The 19898-nt window shown below is 27.2% G+C and overlaps 1 protein-coding gene across 4 annotated transcripts in view; it reads right to left on the bottom strand.

The window, feature by feature from the left end:
* Positions 1–251: 251 nt before the first annotated feature.
* Asap (ArfGAP domain of ASAP) overlaps positions 252–19898 on the bottom strand; it is a 142244-nt gene continuing 122597 nt past the window's right edge. For 3 of the 4 annotated variants that reach the window (XM_075381225.1, XM_075381248.1, XM_075381243.1), the window contains one exon: positions 6432–7439. In XM_075381225.1, the coding sequence (XP_075237340.1) occupies positions 7197–7439 (243 nt within the window). In that variant the 3' untranslated portion in view covers positions 6432–7196. Of the gene's footprint in view, positions 6090–6431; positions 7440–19898 lie in introns of those variants that run through there. The other variant, XM_075381233.1, reaches the window with a different exon arrangement.

The raw sequence follows: 19898 nt of genomic DNA, 5'->3' as shown, positions 1-19898 counted from the left end.
ATATGTATATACTAAAGCAATATTAACAACTACTACATTATAAATAGTGTAAAGCATATATATTTTATATGAATATACTTAAACAATATACACAAAAAAAATGGACAATACAAAATATACAATACTAAAAATTCTATAGACGAATGATTTTAAATATATTTTGTAGCACAATATACTAATTCATACAATATACGATACTCATATTTATAAATATATACTCTTATTTCATAATTACGTTAGTAGCACTGAACAATAAAAGAATACAATTTATTATAAATTAAGCAGGTATTCTTTATTCAAGGTAACAAAAGTACTAATATATAAAATAATAATTAATTATCATAAATATATTAATAAAAAATTACAACATAAGTCTAATAATCTGGTATTAAGAAAAATGTGTAACACAATTATATCAAAACTAATAGTGCAAATATATAAAATATACACATTTATAAATTTATTTTAGGCCTACAAAAAAAATTAGTACCTATCAAAAACTTCTAAAATAAAAAATTAAGAAAATATAAGATTGTATGGTATATATACAAAATATAATAAAAAATAAAAATGTGCAATAAATAATTAATTATTCTTTTTCATATTATTCTTTGGCATTATGATACACAAATGGTACAGTAATTCAGTTATGGTTACTGACATAAAATATATAGCAACGGTTAGGTTTGGCATACAATATAAAACAAAAACTCAGGAATGAAAACTACTTTGAAATTAAATTTAAAACATTTTATTTATAAAAAGTAACTGGATATGCAATAATTTTACAGAAAAGGTTTTGCTATGTGCTATTAATTGCCTCAACACTTTGGGTGAGTGAAACTGTGTACTCATATTTTTAATTAAATTTGAAATATTTTAGCTAAATTTGTGATGTATTTAGCAAGACTGTTTTCCTATCTATCAGATTCTTCTTTTATATATATATAATGTAAGGTGTATTTTTAAAAATTCTAACAATTTAGAAATCACTACAAAATTATCTTGTTTTTTTTTTAAGGAAAAAAAATATATTTCTACAGTTGTAGTCATTTTTCAACTTTTAAATTTCTGACAATCTTAAATAAAAAGTTGTGTAAATCATTCATACAAAAAGAACAGGAATCAATCTTAAACTTTTTTTAACATTTCTGAATTAAAAAACTAGAAAACAAAAGGCAATCTTCATTATGGGTTTATAAATAACAAAAGACTAAATTCTCCCAGTTACATTATTCTGAAAAGTACATTAAAGTAAGAAGGGAGGGTTGCAGAAAAAAGTTAAAAGAAATCATTTAAAGACTTGGCTCTGAGATGACTTGCCTTTTTAACTATTATGTGGATTTATATTTCTTATTCAATAATTTACCTCTAAAATATCATGGTAGTTGGTAATACTGATTCACAAACATGTTACGTTACTGAAATAAAATACTTGATTTACATATATCACAATACAAGATTATTTAATAATTTAAAAAAAAACAAATGGTTCAATGCAACAAATAACTACTAATTAATGAGTTAAAAATATTATTCAATGATTATAAGACAGCTACTAGCTGTACTAGTTTAAAAGAAAAATCAAATTAATGTTTAGGCAAATAAACTACAGTAAACCTCAATGCTTGATATAGATGATGTTAAAATCAACTTAAAAATGACTAATATACAGTTCCTGTAGAAGAATAAAGTAAGGTTATATGATATAGAAACTGCAGTAGAAATTATAATAGATAACCTTAACTTATCTTATTAATAACAGTTCTCATCCAATTTGAGAAGGGCTATGACAAAAACTAGATTAATCACTGTTAGAAATGCAACAAAAAATAACACTGAGACATTTTTCAGATACCAACTGGCAAAGTTAGAAATAACATATATGAAAAGTTTTATGTACTATTACTCAGCTACCTGCTGCAAATAATGCAACTGCCTGATTAACAGACCAGTAAGATTAAACATACAATGATTATCCTACCACTATAAAATAGACATAAACTACCTCTGCAATAGTCTTATGAAAAATTCATTAAAAGCTTTCTCTTTCTTTAAAAACCCTTAGAAAGGTACTTTTATCTATGTTTCACACTTTCCGATTTCAGAAAGTGACAAATGAATCATAATTCTTAAAAGATATTGAACAAATGTGACTGAATCCATAAATTTTAGGCTACATGGCAACAATTAAGTTCTGTTATTAACAGCTGCATCTTTAACAGAAGCACTACCAAACCCTAACCTAAGTATTACCAGTAAAAAGAGAGGACAACTGAACTCTTGCTAGTCAGGAAGGAAAATACCAGGAAATTTCACTCTGCACTTATGAAGGTGAAAAAAGCAATGGATCTAGATGTGATGATGAATGTATTTTTAAAAAAACACACAAAAATGTTTGTCTAGGATTATACAAAACCAATAAACTACTGGAAAAAAGAAATAAAAATAAGATGTCTGAGTAAGGCAAAAATGGTCCATATTTAAATAGCATTAGTCAAAAAGGCTCACAATAATGTTATCACTTTATAACATGATAAAAGGTTTTTACACTAATGCCATGAATGTCCTTCAAGGTTTTAGATACAGTTGACATACATAAACACTGTTGGCACTCTTGTATTTAATCTATAGGCAAATAACAAAAACACATGCAAAGTTAATTTTGCCATTATAATATCTAATGTTAAACTCAAGCAACATATTAATCATGATCAATAGAACATGAATACAGAATACAACAAATTTGTCACCAAAAACTTGTGCAAGGACTAAAAAGACATTCATAACAAATTTGTAATATCATGGAATGATTGCCACTACTGCCAAACTTGCAGATGAGGATTTTCCACTACAATTCACTATCAGCATGTCTCAAAACAAGTCAATGCTGATAATTTTTTTATATCAATGGTGTGGGAATGGTTTAATGGGTATAACGGGACAGACAGATAACAGACATTATTATCTTAAGGTTCTGAGCAAATTATGAAAACAAAAGAAGAAAAACTGATCTGATCTGTGAAAGAATAACAATTGGAGCTGCATTAGGACAACACATTCCAGCTGTCTGTAAAGAAGTATCTGGCTGATAAGAATATTCTGTACTGCTGAATAATCCACCTTATTTGCTGGACTTAGCTCCATGTGATTTTTACCTTTTTCTTAAGTTGAAATCCATATTCAGCAACCGATTTCAGACAGTGGTTGAAGTAAAGAAATAGATGGCAGAGCTACTGAAGCAGGTAACACTTGATGACTCACAACACTGCTTTCAATAATACAACATTTATAAGCAATGATGTATATCTTATAGAGAAGAGGATGTTGAAGGAGATAACAATTAAGTTTTATACCCCTAATAATAAACCACATTTTTGCAACCTGTATTATTTAATAACCAAACTTTATAGATAGTAAGTGTAAATAATAAAAGATTAGAGCCCAGTCACAATAAATAAGGATTCACACAAAATAAAATTCATCCACCAGAGCTAACTAAGTCAACCAGTTCTAATGTATTTTCTGAACAGATAAAACTTGAATAAATTGTTATAATTCCCATTATTTAAACAAAGCTTTATTTATAACGATAAAAAGTTTAATCTATAAAGAGATTAATTGTTATGAACATATGATTGGTTCTATAAATTTATTTTACTTTTTATAAATGTATATTCATTTAAAATTTAAATGATAATGCAAAATCAAACATGTTACAATCAGAGCTTTACAATCAATTATTAATATGTATACATGCAGATGTATATATGCTACTATTAATTTACACAAAAAAATTATCAGTAAGAGTAAGAGAACTTCTTTTTTAATACTGAAGATATTTTATTCGAATTTCATATATTTTGGTTAAAGATATGAAAGCACTATGATTCTAGAAGCTTAATTTTTCTCACAAATCAACATAGGCAAGACATTAGAAAAAATAATTTTACAGTAAAAAAAAAATTATAGTAAAAACAATAATTTTAGCCAGTATAAGATAAAATGAAGATGATTAACTAACTGCAGTTTAACAACTGTTTTTCATGTTTAAGCTGTACATTTCAATAGCAATAATTTTTAAATGACTACTTAAACAATTCTAAAAACATGTCTCTATAAAAAAGGCACAAAGGGTTGATCCACATAGTATTTTTTCAAAAAAGATAAAGGAAAGTAGACATGAAAATAAATTATGGAAAAAGGTAATATTCAATAACATTATTGAAAAAATCATGACATGATTACTGGTCTTAATAAAATATGAAAATATCTAATAAGTATTCCCAATTAAAATTGAAGACAAACCTATCCAAATAAAAATATAAATTCAGCAACATATGCCCAAAGTTTACATATATGAATTAAAAAGAAAAAAAACTGTTGCCAAACCAAAATTTTGTGAAAATTATATCACCGGTTTCAAAACTTAAGAAGAAGATTAAATAATTTTATTTTAATACCTTGATTTAATGTGTGATATTTTTAAGAATTTTATCAAATACAAAACTGTAAAATCTCATTAATCATTATAAGCAGAAGCTGTTTGATAAAACTTTAAGCCAAATTAAATAAACTAGAAACCTAACTTTTAAGGTTTATAATAAGACCTTTTGTTAAAAGGGTGTGTATATTACAGAAATATACGTTTGTGATACATCATACAAACCAATAATTGAAAATAAAATAAACAGTGCACATAATAATAATAATATTATTCTGGCAATAAAAAACCTTTTAGTTATATACAGATGCATAAAAAAAAGTTAGTATATACAAAGTTATGCAAAATATGAAAACCAGAAACAAACTGCAGAAGAGGATGGTACATGTTTTATTGCAAGAGAAGTACAGTGCTAACAAAACAGTTTTGTATGAAGAGATTTTAGTTTAAAATCTGCTAATCCTTTTCTATATATAATTGAGATTCATTTACTTTATGGTTTTAGAACAAAATTAATAATAAAAATTACATTATCATCAACTTCAGAATTTGTAATCCTTTCATATCATCATCTCATCTGCTTGTCTCATACAGAATTACAGAATTCTATCAGTTCTAACTTTCTGACAGATTAAGTGAAATGAAGCAAGAAACAGATTAATGAGGTTTTATGGTATAATAATCAAAATAAAACATTACATAATCCTTTTGGAACAAATACATTCAGTAAATTCTAAGAAAATAATATTGTATAACATAAACACATGTAAAATAATAAAAATTAAACAATGAAAAGGAAATAGTTTGTTACATAAACAATTGTATTGTTCAGTTTTTGTTCAATACTTCTGTGCAATACTGAGCAAATTTTACATCACTTTTGCACAAAATAAATGTTATGGTAAGATATCAGATACTTTAATAACATAGATGATTTTGTCCAAGAACTAATTTACTTACTTAATGAAGAAAAATCACATTTTAAAATACTAACAGAAATATTGCTCGATAATAATTTCCCTTACACTTTGTGTTGCATACATATAATGGTAACTTTATAGTCTAGATTTTAAAGTGAATAACTTCTAATAAGTTAAAAAATACTTGTACAAAAACATAAAATATAAAAAGGCAACTCAACATCCATCTTTTGTTCCACTAACAATGAATCATTTATGAATGATCTGAAATGTTCACATTTAGGTGTATAATCTGTAAATAAATCAAAACTCCTGCACAATACATTTATTAAAAATGTATTAACATCAAAGTAGAAAAATAACTGACATGCAGCTACATATGCCTGGTAAACAAGTTACATTAGTGATATAAGGTAAGATTAATTCTAATTCTTAGCAGCGAAATCAAAATTATGTTTGAATTGTATAGTTAACAATTTAATAACTAATTAATATAACGATTGTTAATGAATTTTCTGTAAGAGAGCAACCAGATAATGTGTACTTATCATTTTGTACATATCTTCCAATAATTTATCAAAAAAATTTGAATTTTCTGTAAGAGAGCAACCAGATAATGTGTACTAATCATTTTGTACATATCTTCCAATAATTTATCAAAAAAATTAACATTTGGTATTGTTATTTACAAGGTATCAAAATTTTTCACAGATATTCTTTTATACCTGAAACAAAGCAGCATACCTTTAATACATATAAATTACATTCTTTTTATATAAGAATGTAACAAAAAATCACAGTTTAGATGAATATATCAAAATTTAATATAAAATTAACTGGAGAAATTCTGAATGGTTCGTCTCAAAAGTTAAAAAAAATTTTTCATCAAACAATTGAACAGGATAAAAAACCAACACTTTTGCATAAATAATGAGTATAAAATAATAATAAAAAAAATATAAAAAAACAGAATTAACAACTTCCACATGAGATGCAAGTTATTATTTTCTCTCATTAAAACTGTTATAACCTCATTAAAAATATGGGTTATAAAAATTATATGCAACAACAAAGTGACAGATGAAATATAACAAATTTCATTATATATAGCATGGGGTGTAAAGTGATTATATACAGACAGAAATGAAGTAATCTTGAATGATTAAGTTATCAGAACTTAAAATCTCTTGCTTCTACTGTTGTAAGCAACAAAGAACATTTTATACACTTTCATTTATTCAGGCATATTTTAATAATTTATTCCAATATAAATATTTACTAATTAAGACATAATAAAAAACAAATTTATAATTCTCTCATCAATAACACACAAATTTTACTGTCTAAATACAGTACTTAAAATAATACATTGTGCGCATCACAATTTCTATTTTTGAACTTATAACATGTTTTATCAGTTTTATCATAATCTTGTGCAGTTTATTTTCTTCAATCTAATAAAAATGACTAAGTCAATAATAGCATAACCTACATTTGTTTTTGATAAGTTTTTTTTTTTAATAAATAATAGACTTAAATTAAATAAAATTTAGTAAAAAAATAACACAGTATACAAATTTTTTATAATACGCACGCACACACACACAACCACAAATAAAATTTAACAAATCCTTAAAAAAAAATAAAAACATTACATGTATTATTTGGTATACGTTTGAGAGATACGCATCAAGGCTTTAAATGGTGAATATACTGTACAAATTGCATACAAATAAAATAAATGAATATTACACCACTGACAAAATAAAATATACAAGATTAATCTATGACGCAGGTGAGTGATGAGAATCAGTTGTTATAGTGGCAGACAGCTAACTGTCAGGCAGCATGTGAACAAAACTGATTGGAAACATACCTCTTTTAGTTGGATCTTTTTCTAATGCTCCTTCCAGCCAATTATCATCCTCAGTACTGGTGCTTGTTACAATGATTATATCACCAGCCTTAAATGACAATTCATCTTCATTATCGGCAGAACAGTCATAAAGCGCTTTACAACGTGGTTGCTGCAATGGAGTATCATTCTGCTTCTCCAATGGGCAATAGAAATAAGGCTAAACACAATAATAAAAATGTAAATCAAAAACAGATTAAAGATTATTTCCAGAACTTATATTATTATAACTTATATTATTTCCAGTCGCATTGTAATAAATGTAACTATTACATAAATCTAACCAGAAAACTAATCCCTTACTTTTATACACTGCACGTTCCTCTTAACATGTTTATGGGAATTGATATCAAACCTGTCACCAACTATATTAATATTTATTTCAGTATCATATCTTTTTATTGTTAATCACAGAAAAGAAAATAGAAGAGGAAATTTAAGGTTTTATTTTCCTAATGTGTATATTATCTGTTCAACTACTGAACAATAAGAAACCACCCCATGAAACAATGAGATGAGGATATGTAAATGAGATGATATGAGATGTAAATAAAGGTGGCCTTGTATAGATTCAGTCGACCATTCCTAAGACATGTGGTTAATTGATCCCTAACCATCAAAGTACACTAGTATCTACTGTCTAGCATTCAAAAGCAACTAACCTCAGAACATCTGACTTTGAAAATCAAATGATTTGCAGTGAGGAGTTAACCACTAGACCAGCCCGGTGGGGCTTATGAAATTAAAGGTATAAACTTTCAACTTTAATGTTCTAATTTTTAAGTGGAACCTTCTTTTTTATAATAAAACATGAAAAATTTATATGAGCACTTAAAAAAGCAAATTAATGTAGAACCTTTCAAATAAACTCATTTCATAAATAATTTATATTGAATAGAAATAAAAATAAAACAAATTTAAAAATAACTTTATATTTTCTCAAGCTTTAAAAGATGTCTATGAATTTATTTTTTTAATAAAATTAATATTTTAGAAATAGTCCCAAAATACTCAGTTTTTTAAATTATTTTCATCACTCTTATTTAGCAGGAATTTTGGCAGGATTGACTCATCAGTTTCTTGAAAAATAAGCTCTTAAGATAAATTGCCTAAAAAAGAAGACAAAATCTAGCAAGGGTCATTTTTGGTAATTTTTATTGCACTTCAAATGAAACTTCCAACTTCATCAAGTTGCCCCTTTTAAACTAATGTAAACAAGCCTTTGGGTGTAGATAAAAATTATTAGTTCTTTTTTTTTTAATTTTTCCAGGGCTCATTCAAGAATCACTTTAGTTCCTATAAAACATCTAGCTAATTTAAATGTAAATTTTAATTAAAGCAGTCAATCTGTTAGTAAATTATACACGAGTGCAAATTTTTTAGTCAAAACCTATAAAAATTAGAGTTAAACTACAAATTTTTTATATGCGCGCGCACACACACCCACAAATAAAATTTAACAAATCCTTAAAAAAAAATAAAAACATTACATTTATTATTTGGTATATGTTTGAGAGATGCACAATTATTTCACAACATTCAAAAATTTAAATGATATTAACGTCATAAATTTTTTTTAATAACAGAAATTAATACAGTTTTCACATACTGAGAAATACACTGTAACACTACTCTTCACAGAGTACTTTTGCATTAAATGGTCTCTGTTCACACAAATGAGTAGATCACCTACATGTTCACATGTAATGCAACCAAAAATCAACATCAACATAAATTTATGAAATCTGAATAAAGTAAAATGAATATTACCATATATTAATATCAATATTAACTAAATTATATAAATATATATATTAAGTGAATATATAACTAATCACACAAAAAATTCATACAACTCTTATTAATAATTAAAAAAAAAAATAGTCCTATTAAAAATAACAAAAAATATATTTTATTATTAATCTTTTTTGAATGTAAAATAAAAGTGTACAAATACATATTTTACAAGGGGAAGTAAGTAAACATATCATGAATTGATGTTGATTATCTGAAATTTTAATAGTGAATAGGTACTAAAGTGTCAACAGGTAGCATACAGCTCAGCAAAATTATCAGGTAGCAGATAATCATGTGTAGCTCAGTTTAAAAAATTGAAAACCATACAAAGGTAATACACACTAAACGAGCAACATAACATATGATTTTTTTTGGCAAAATGACTTGCTGAAAATATTTATAATGAAATGCCTCCTGTGGATATACATGTTTATTGTGTGAAGTAGTGTATAATTGGGCCCATAAATGAAACATTTTAGTTCTTGGCAGGGACTGACCAAGTTGTCCTAATCAGATTGTGATAAAGCCACAGTGTGGGGTAGGTGGATATGATTTGGACTGATGGAAGAGTAACAACAGCATACAAACTTCAATAAGGTGAATTCTCAAGGTTTAGCTTATAGCAGCCTATAGTAGAATACATGGTTATTTAAATTTCTAAAATGTGTTCATCATAGTGGGTGGTATAAAACTGAATGAAGGAAATAAATTGAATGAGCCTATGCTGCCAAAATCAATAGTAGTGTTACTCAACCAAATCAGTGTTATTAAATGGAACGGAAACATCGTTCCTTGTCTTTCAACCAGAAATTAAAGGTTGTATGTAAAGTGTAAAGTAGGTAAGGTTATGTTAAATTGTTTGAAATTTCCAATCAATACTGCTGCTAGCCTACTTCCAAAAAAAGTTGTGATAATGCGACTGATATGTGAAATTCTGTTAGTACTTTAGACTGTGATTCAAAGAAAATGTCCAGGCCAACAAACTAGAAGAATATTGCTCTACCACAACAGAGAGGCTTACTGATTATGGCCTGATTAATTCAGTAGAGAATTAATGAATAATGGTGGCAATTTTTCAATAACTACCTCGCAAACCTGGCTCAGACTCAAAATGATTTTCACTTTTTGATCCACTAAAATCACCAGGATGGCAAATGTTTGTCGATGAATATGTTAAATGTGAGGTCAAATGCAGGTGAGGCGAAAGCCTACATTTTTAAACATCATGGGACAATATATTGAAATATATAAATGGTTTTTCAAGTATTTCACAAAGTACTCTTTTTTTTTTTACCTTTCCTCATTTAATCAAATTACAAAACAATTATAAGGATTTCAGAAAATTAAATGTAAATAACTGAGTAAAACAACAGAATTATATTCCTCAATAAAATCATACTTGCACAGAAAACTAAAACTTAGTAAATATAATTACAAATTATTTTTATATAAATAAATATTTTAAATTTTAATCTTTTCTCAACTAATAAATGTGCTAATTTCTTGGAAATAATTCACTGAAACTTTTATGGCCAACTTTTCAATAACAACTTGTAATACATAACATAGAATAACTTTGCATTTCATTTCTTGAGGATGTGTAATGTTAGTAACATAAATCAATCATACAATACTGTCCTTTCTTGATTTAACACCAGTAAGGGAAAGTATTTTTGGAGGATTCTAAGCTAAACGTAAGAAAATAAAGTCATATGAATAATACATACAACTGGAAATGCTTGCTTTTCATGTTATGGCAGCTGATTTTTACTCTAGAGGTAATACAATACAGCAGTAAAATTTTTTGAACAATAGTTATGATAAAATATTTCTGTATTGGTGTGTAATTTGACACAAAAATTACTTTTTAAATGGTTTCCAGAACTAAATTATCATTTTTTGAGAAGTCACGTAAAATTAAGAAAAAAATCAAATAATACAATTTTTTTAGGTTTAACTTTGTTAAATTCCCAATTAATAAATAAAACTTTATAACAAATTTTGTACAGAATCTAATTTTTATAGAAATTATATAGTCAGTGAAGAACAAGTACTAATTTGAGAGATTTTACTTTAATTTAAAGCAAAAGGAGGCAGAAATTTTTACAATTTTAAATAATAATCCAACAAAAACCAAGATTGTCAATGTTCAAGCCAGTAAAAATGTAATAAATTTATCTTGAAGATAGTGTTGAAAATAAAATAAATTAAACTTCATTAGCTTTTAACAAACATCAAAAAATTCTACAATAAAATCAGTCACTTCTTAACTTGAACTGAAGAACTAGTTTTTCATCTTAAAACATGTTCACCCTTCTTTATGAAGGCAGCAATATTTAAAATTTGAACATAGACTGGCAACATGAAGAACTTGATGATATTCTTCAAACAATTGAATGTACTCCAACAAGTTTTTGGATAAATATCTAGGCAACTTAATATCTGAGTAAGGTAAAGATTACATTTGTGCATGGATTTCATCCATTTCATGTGTGAATTAATGTGAATCACTGCATACTTTCATGACTACTGTTTACAGATGAAGCTACTTTTTTATTATAATGGTATCAATAATATCCAAAGTTGTCATTGATGGTCTGATGAAAATACTACTGCTACTTTGAAGACAGATTTTCAGTGAATGGGTGTGTGTGTGTGTGTGATATGATAGATAACCATTTAATTGGCATTTTCTCATTAAAACATTGTTTTACAGGCAAAGCTACCAAAAATTTTTACAAAATAATATTTTTCCTTTCTGTAAAATGTTCCACAACTAAAATCAATGGATGTGTACTTTCAACATAATAGAGTTCTTCAACATTTTTTGCAACAAAAATCTTTAATGAACATTTGATAGAAAATAGATTTTTATGAAGGCTACCAGTCTCCAGACCTCACTTCTTTAGAATAATGCTTATAAGTTGGATGAGGTTTATTAACTCGCAGTTAAAAAAATTAAATTGGAGTACATTTAATTACTTGAAGAATATTTTCAACTTTAAACATGTTGAAATCCACAATGAAATGAAATATGAGCATTAGAGAGTATCACTCTTATACAATTATTAAAAATTCTAATAAATACATTATGCTCTAGAATTATGCATTTAGGGAACCTATGGCAGTATCCTGCAAATAAGAAGTACTTAGATTTTAATAATTTTTTTTTAAATTTATTAAAAGTTAATGATGTTTAATTTAGTTATTTTTCTTTCAAAAGTATCTTCAGTATAAATCGATTAAATTTTTACTAGCTTGATTACTGATAATTTGGATATTTTATTTGATTATTATTAAGAATTAAGGAAAGATTTCTGTCACGCTTTTAAGTAAAATTTTTGAATTTAGTATTTGTTCTTCAGCGACTTTACAAAAAGAATTTCTCAGAATTAAATTTGTTACAAAGCTTTACTTATAATTGGCAATTTTAAAAAGTTAAACCTATCAAATTGTATTTTTTTTGCTTTACTTTTTAAAAAATAATAGATTCAGTTCTGGAAACCATTTAAAAAACAATTTCAAGTCAAATAACATTATGATAATAAATACACTATTTTTTCAATAATTAGTGTCCAAAACATTTTGGTGCTATATTGTATTATCTACAGAGCAAAGATCAGAATAAAAGCTTTTGGAAAAAACAAGCATTTCTGGGTATACAAGGTGAGGCTAAAAAACAACTGGATTAAAGCTATAAAAACCTTAATTTTTTATTCTTCACACAATCTTAACATTATCTCCTTCAATATACTCCCCTCCACAATCTCTACTCTGCTCCATGGGAATTTTCCATTGGTCAAAGCGGAGCTGGAAGTCATTTTCAGAAAGCATGTTCATGGTCTATGTCGCTTTGTCTTTCACAGCTTCAACTGTCTCAAATCTCGTTCCTTTCAATGCTATCACCTTGGGGCAAGGTTCAGTGAATAGGGTGGATGTTCCACCACAGTGATCCAATGTTTGGACAAAAATGTGACACAATGCAGTATATGGGCTGGGATGTTATCCTGATGAAGAATCCATGACTTTTTTCCCACAATTTAGGTCGCTTTCTTCTTACTCATTCATGGAGAGTAATTAGGACCTCAAGGTGTACTGCTGATTCACCATTTGACCTTCAGGTACCCAATTTACATACAAAACCTCATGAATGTTAAAAAACATTGTCGTGCTGGACGTGGGTCATCTTCAATCTTTTCTCATCCTTCTTTGAACTGTTTAAACCACTCAAAAAGCTGTGTGCATGATAAACATTCATCATTGTATAGTTCTTTTAACAAAGAATGAGTTTCTGTGGCAGATATTTCGAGTTTCACAAGAAATTTCATTTCAATGTATTGCTCTTTTAAAACACTTAATATTTTCCCAATGGGTTGCAGATGCAAGGTCTGATACAAATGAAGACCACGGCCTGACTAAGCGATCTGCAGTTGATGTGGTGGCAGGAATGAAGAGAGGGATATCATGTGATTGGCCATGTGCCGTTTGACCTTCATGCGCACACTGTTTGTCTGTAGATCAATCAGTTTGGTTTTTTTTTAGCCATACCTTGTATGTTCGCATGGCTTTCTTTTTCTTATTTTTAGCTCTTGAATCATTGCCCACAATAGTGTTTTCTTGGTGGTACACATGTGTAGAAGGGACTACATGAAAGAAAATTCAGAGAACCTCACAGTTTTCGCATGGAATACAACAAATTTGAACTTAAAAAAAAAAATTTATTAATGAACCTGAATTAAATATGATGGTTCTTAGGGTGCACTACTAATATAATGCAGTAATCATATTACAGTAATGAACATTATTTTTATAACATTTATTACAAAATCATCCTTTTATACTAACTACCATTTGTCACTCAATCTTTTACTTGTATATGTATAAAACAAAATGATGTACAACCTTGGATTAGAGGAACTGAAATGCTTTTTATTTTATGAGAAAACATAAATGACAAAATGTAAATCATTAGCTATGTCATGTATAGCTAATTTCAATAGCAATATTTTATTTTAGAAAATCTGAACACCCTTTTTAACAAAGAGAATATATAAAAAACAGGCTGTTACAGCCTGTTTTAAATAACCTGGCACAGCTTAGATGTAAAATGACTATTTCATTTGGTAAAGGCGAAATAAACCACAATGAAATATAGCATTAAAAATCTAACTTGAAGCAAAAAAAAATTACCATCTGACATAACCAAATGGCAGAAACAGGTGAAAAACATTATATAAATAATCAAATATTTTGAATATAAATGGATGGTCTTAAGAGATTGTAAAACATTTGATAATATCCTCTCACTTTCCCTAAGATACTCTGGACGTTAGTCCCTAGTTTAAATGCAATGCCACATAACAGACACAATCTACAAGGATGTGGTGTACTGTTAGTGGACAGTTACAGCAATGAGTCTGATTCATGAGGTGTCCATGAGTAAGTTTAGTAAGCCCTAATTGCAAATGGCAAATAATAATTTCCTCTTGAAGGAGGTAAAATGGCATATGTCTGTAACTGGCAAGCTTTTAGCAATAAAAAAAGATAGTAAGAACAATATTATATAAATAATAACAACAATAATTTGTAAAATTTATAATAAAATTTCAAATTAATTTTACATGGTAAATAATGCATTACAAAAAGATACAACATGAACTTTACATTCTAGTTTCTTTTACTGATAATGCCACAGCAAATGTTTTTCAACTGACAAAACTATAACACAAACATAAGATTTCAAAATGCAATACTATTTAACAGAATATTGCAATTAAAAATTAAATAATAATAATAATAATGAAAAAATGTTTTCATGGCATTAACTTAAGTAGAGTTACTTCAAATTTATAGATACATATTTATTTACATAGAAATTAATGGTTCTAAGAATTCAAATTACATAGAAAATAAATATATATTTACAACAATTAAGGAACGACCCAAAACATTCAATAGGTAAATCATGCCTATTGATGCAAATTTAAAAACATACAGTGAATACATAACACATCTTAAGCTTTCTTTAAGCAATTCCTCATGCAAAATTAAAATAATACAAAAACACCAAAGTAATCATTTTTTCATCTGTGCATGTAATTAAGAAGGAAAAAAATAACAATACACTTACTGATTAAAGAAAAAAATATATAACTAAAGTTTTTAGCTTATAAACAACTAGCTTAACAGTTAGTTATAAACCAACCAAATAATGGCAGTTCCACAATATATTTTTAATAAAGTAGAATTACAGGATGTCTACAGAGATTTCAAAATTTAATTTCATTACTGATTAAAATCTCATTTTTTGATTTCTGAAAATAATGCAGTAATGTACGAGAATTATTTTATGTGTGAATTTTGGACTTAAACCAAACAAAATGATGCAATTATTTTACACTACCAGCATATAAATTTTTACAGAAATAGTATTCTAAAACATCAAACAATTCAATTTTATGTATTTGGAAAAGATAAGCAAAATATTTATGTTGCAATTTAATAATAGCCATACTAAAAAAGGACCAAATAAAAATAATCTTGAATTTCATTCCCACTCTTAAAAATCTCCAATATTCAATAACGACCAAATTCTGAGATAATTCTGTGACCACTACTTTTATAAATTTTCAACTTAATTCATTTTTAATTAATTTCTCCATCAATCTATCACTTAAAACTTATTAATTCAGTTGATATGTTTTAATTACCATAAAAAGCTGTTAGTAGAGTGTTTTGCAAGATTATGTGATGTTATTACAATTGTTGTACAGCAGTTTATAATTTTTTTTTATATGATTGTGTAAAATCAGTCATTGAAAAAAATCTATCTCCCAGTTTCATTTCCTTGGCAATGACGATATAAAAAAAAGTTTGTACCCACGTTAAGGCAATAATATAATCACATAATTTATCACTTTAAACTAAAACAGATTTTTTACAAAATAAAATTAAACAATAAGTCTGCGAAAAAGAATGCTAGAGATTAAAGTTGAAAATAATTTGCCTTTAAGGGTTAAGATTAATGGCAGTTATGTTCGAAGACCATCTCACTACTATGTAGACAATGCCTTTTTGTTTTTTCCTGATAACCGTGAAAACCAATTATTATAAAATTTTATCTGTAACTTTCTTATGACCCCCAGAATGTTTACCATAATTCAAACCTCACCAACTTCACTACTACTCCGTAAACAATAAATATAAAAAGAAAGTATAAATAAATAATTATGTAGAACTTCTTTTAGGAAATTTAATATCATTGTCTATATCAACAGATATTGTCTATGTCATTATAGACTTCTTCAGACAGTTATGTGATTTACTGAATTTAATGTTATTTTTTTATGAAAGATCAATTTGTATTATAATCATAATATATGTAAAAATAAAAATTAGTTTGTAATAAAATTAAAGGGAATGACAGCCATTTTATATAACTAATATAACAACATATATTTTAACTGAAAAGTTGTTAGTCATACAAATTAATCTATTTTATCCAGTAAATTGTGTATAACAAAAAGTCAGAGAACAACAGCCCAAATACATTCGTAACTAAAAACTATTTCCAATTTTTGAAGTTGTATATGAATATAAAACAGGGGATAACAGTAGTCTACAAATGTTCGTTAACACTATATAAATATGTATATATATATTTCATTTTTCATTTACAGCATACTTATGGAAATATTTAGTTGATAAGAACAAAGTAAAACCAACTTCAAAAATACAACAATAATAAAATGCAGTTTACTACAGATAACTTATACACTTACTAATTGCTGTAATTCATGAGTTATTGGTAAAAATAATTTTTAAGTAAGTGTAACAATTTTTCCATGTTTGCTGAACTATTCTTATACAGTAAAGTAAAACAAATTACTTTCATAATAATAAAAATAAAAAATTAACTTTTTTTTACGCAATTGTAAACTTAATAAATAAAAATAAACAAACTTTGTAGATTAAAATTAATCGTTATTTAAGTGTATTATAAAAACATGTTTATAAAGAAATCAGCTAAGTAGCAACATGTACCTTCAAAATTTTGGTTGTGACATCATCGAATTTAATCCTATTGGCATAATCAACAGTTTTAGTTGCCAAATCTTGTATTATAATAATCAAACTTTTACTTTGTCCTTATGACAAATTATGGATCGTAAAACTTCCTTCATCTACATTTTAAAATTCTTTTTAAATCAGCACATGTGTTTATTATTATTGTGACTATAATGTTTTTACTTTAGAAACAAAACAATCTTAAAAATAAATCCAGTGAATTAGAAAGTCAATTATTTTCTCAGATAATTTGAGAATTTTGATTATATTAAAGGTTTACTATTTCAAACACTGCTTAGAGGAATTCTTTATTTAATATTCTCAGATAGTGATAAAGTACAGATAATTTAAACTAGATATACTTGGATTCTGCTATTACAAGAAATTCACGACTAAAGAATAAATGTTACTTTGTTTACATGTGAATAGTAATGGCTGAATTTACATCTGTTGTGGAAGGTAAAAAAATTGAAGATGGGCACACAAAATTGTAAACAATGTGTATGATTTCATGAAGCAAGAATCTTTAGCTGCAGGAAAATTAAAAAATGACAAGCATTTAACTGGTACACAATTGCTATACAAGTGTGAAGAGAGAACTGTGGCTGCCTGTAGCATTTCCAGGACTCAGGTTCAAAGCCTAAGAAAGAAAAAATAGAACTTCTTCGATCCAAGGGGCCAGAATGTTCACTCATCACTGAAAAAGGAAAGGAAATGTTCTAAACCAGTTACTGGATTACAGGATTTTATAAAGGTGTGGTTAAGTGAACTGTGAATGAATTTCACTCAAAGATAGGGGAGCTGCCAACAGTTAACAAACTCTGTAAAGAATTGAAAATTACAACTAATTTAATAGGAGCGAAACTAGTTTAGAAGAATTTTGGAAAAATTAGGTTTTAAGTGGCGCAAAACAGAAAACAAAAGGAATTTTTTTAGCTGAAAAACATGATATTAGGAAGAAAAGGATTTCATATTTGTAGGCAATTGGTGACTTAGAAAATATAAATGAGTGATCGTATACTTATGAATCATATGTTTTATGATCTCATTCAATGGCAAAATCAAGGGCTGTTGACAGTGGTGCAGAACTTCATTTACCAATAAATAAAAGTGAATGCTTAATTATAATTTATACCGAAGGTGAAATGTGTTTATTCCAAATGCAATATTAACTTGGGCAGCCAAATCAAAAAGTGGCGATTACTAAGATAGCATGAATACTGAAAATTATTTGAAATGGGCTGAAGAAAAATAAGTTCCTAACCTTCCTCCTGAGTTTGTAGTCATTACTGACAATGTTCCATATCATAATACCCCTTCTGAAAAACTTCCAATGTTATCAAGCAAGAATCAAGACATGACTATTTGACTATAGCAACATCATATTCTATTTTTGTCTCAGATGCTTAAACTATAATTTTATGAACTAATTAAGTTGAACAAAAATAACAGAAAACAGTAACAATTTGATGAATTGTTGAAAAGAAGTGGGCATCAAGTTCAGCACTTTCACCTTATCATCCTGATTTAAATCCAATCGAGAAATGCTGTGAGCCACAAATTCACACTTGAATTTTTAACAGCCAAAAAAGTAAATCATAGTAAATTATTATCATTCATAAGAAAATTATGATGATGACACTGTTCATCGAATTACTGTCAATAGGTGGGCAATAAAATTTTTAGCAGTACGAACTTGTAAGACATTTAAGATGTCAGAAGTGCAGAAACTGTGTGAATATAAAATGAATTTGATGGGCAATGAACACTGAAAACCCTACTAGAAAAAGGTTAAAAAAACTGAGGTGAATATTGGAGCCAAGAATCGTTAATAGATTCTCTGACTGAATATTTAATTGTCTCTTTACGTCATGACAGTGATAGTAGTGACAATTACACTGAAGATAGTGATGACAGCAAGAAGAACGTTCTAGTTAGGGAATTAAACAGATAATTAATTTCCCAGTAAGTAATTAGTTACAGTAATAACAATCTATCACAATATTTACCATGTGATTAGTAATAGATAATATTTTGTTCTCCATTATTACATTTTACAGTGTATAGTATAGAATTAGCAGACTATATTTCATTTAAAAAATGTTGCATTCATTTGTTAAGAATAGAACAATTATTTGGTTAGGGGGGATTACTAAGAGTGAGGAACATGATTTTATATTGGATAGTAATTGTCGCAACTTCAAGCTCGCTGTTACTTGGTGGCAACTGTACTGCTAACTTGTAGCTACATTCCTCTGCTATAAACAAGCCAAGTCTTGTTGAACTCTTTCACTCATTTTTTTCATTAATTGTTGTCATGAGTTGAATGTGCCTGCTAGGTCAATGGCTTAAAATAGTGTAGAGCAACCGAATTTTTAACAGCCAAAAAAGTGAATCATAGTGAAATTATTATCATTCATAAGCAAATTATGATGATGATGATGATACTCTTCATCGAATTACTGTCAATAGGTGGGCAATAAAATTTTTAGCAGTACAAACTGGTAAAAAATATAGAGGCTAAAACTAACAGTAGTTGAACAATTTCTCTGACCACTGAGAAGAATTTAAAAAAGGTAAATGAAATGATTAAAATCAATCATTATTGTATCATGGAACAATGCAATGCCACCCAGCTAGCATAACGAAAAAGAATAAGACATGTTTTAGAGTAATTGGATTAATGCAAAATCTGTTTGTGGAGTGTACAAATTCACTAAAAAAAGAAAAAAAAATGTTCCAAACTAATTCTTAA

The sequence above is a fragment of the Lycorma delicatula genome, chromosome 1 (genome assembly GCF_047948215.1).
Source record: "Lycorma delicatula isolate Av1 chromosome 1, ASM4794821v1, whole genome shotgun sequence".
In the NCBI taxonomy this organism is placed as follows: domain Eukaryota; kingdom Metazoa; phylum Arthropoda; class Insecta; order Hemiptera; family Fulgoridae; genus Lycorma; species Lycorma delicatula.
Note: the sequence above shows the minus strand (reverse complement) of the source record. Positions and strands in the feature narration are given on the sequence as shown.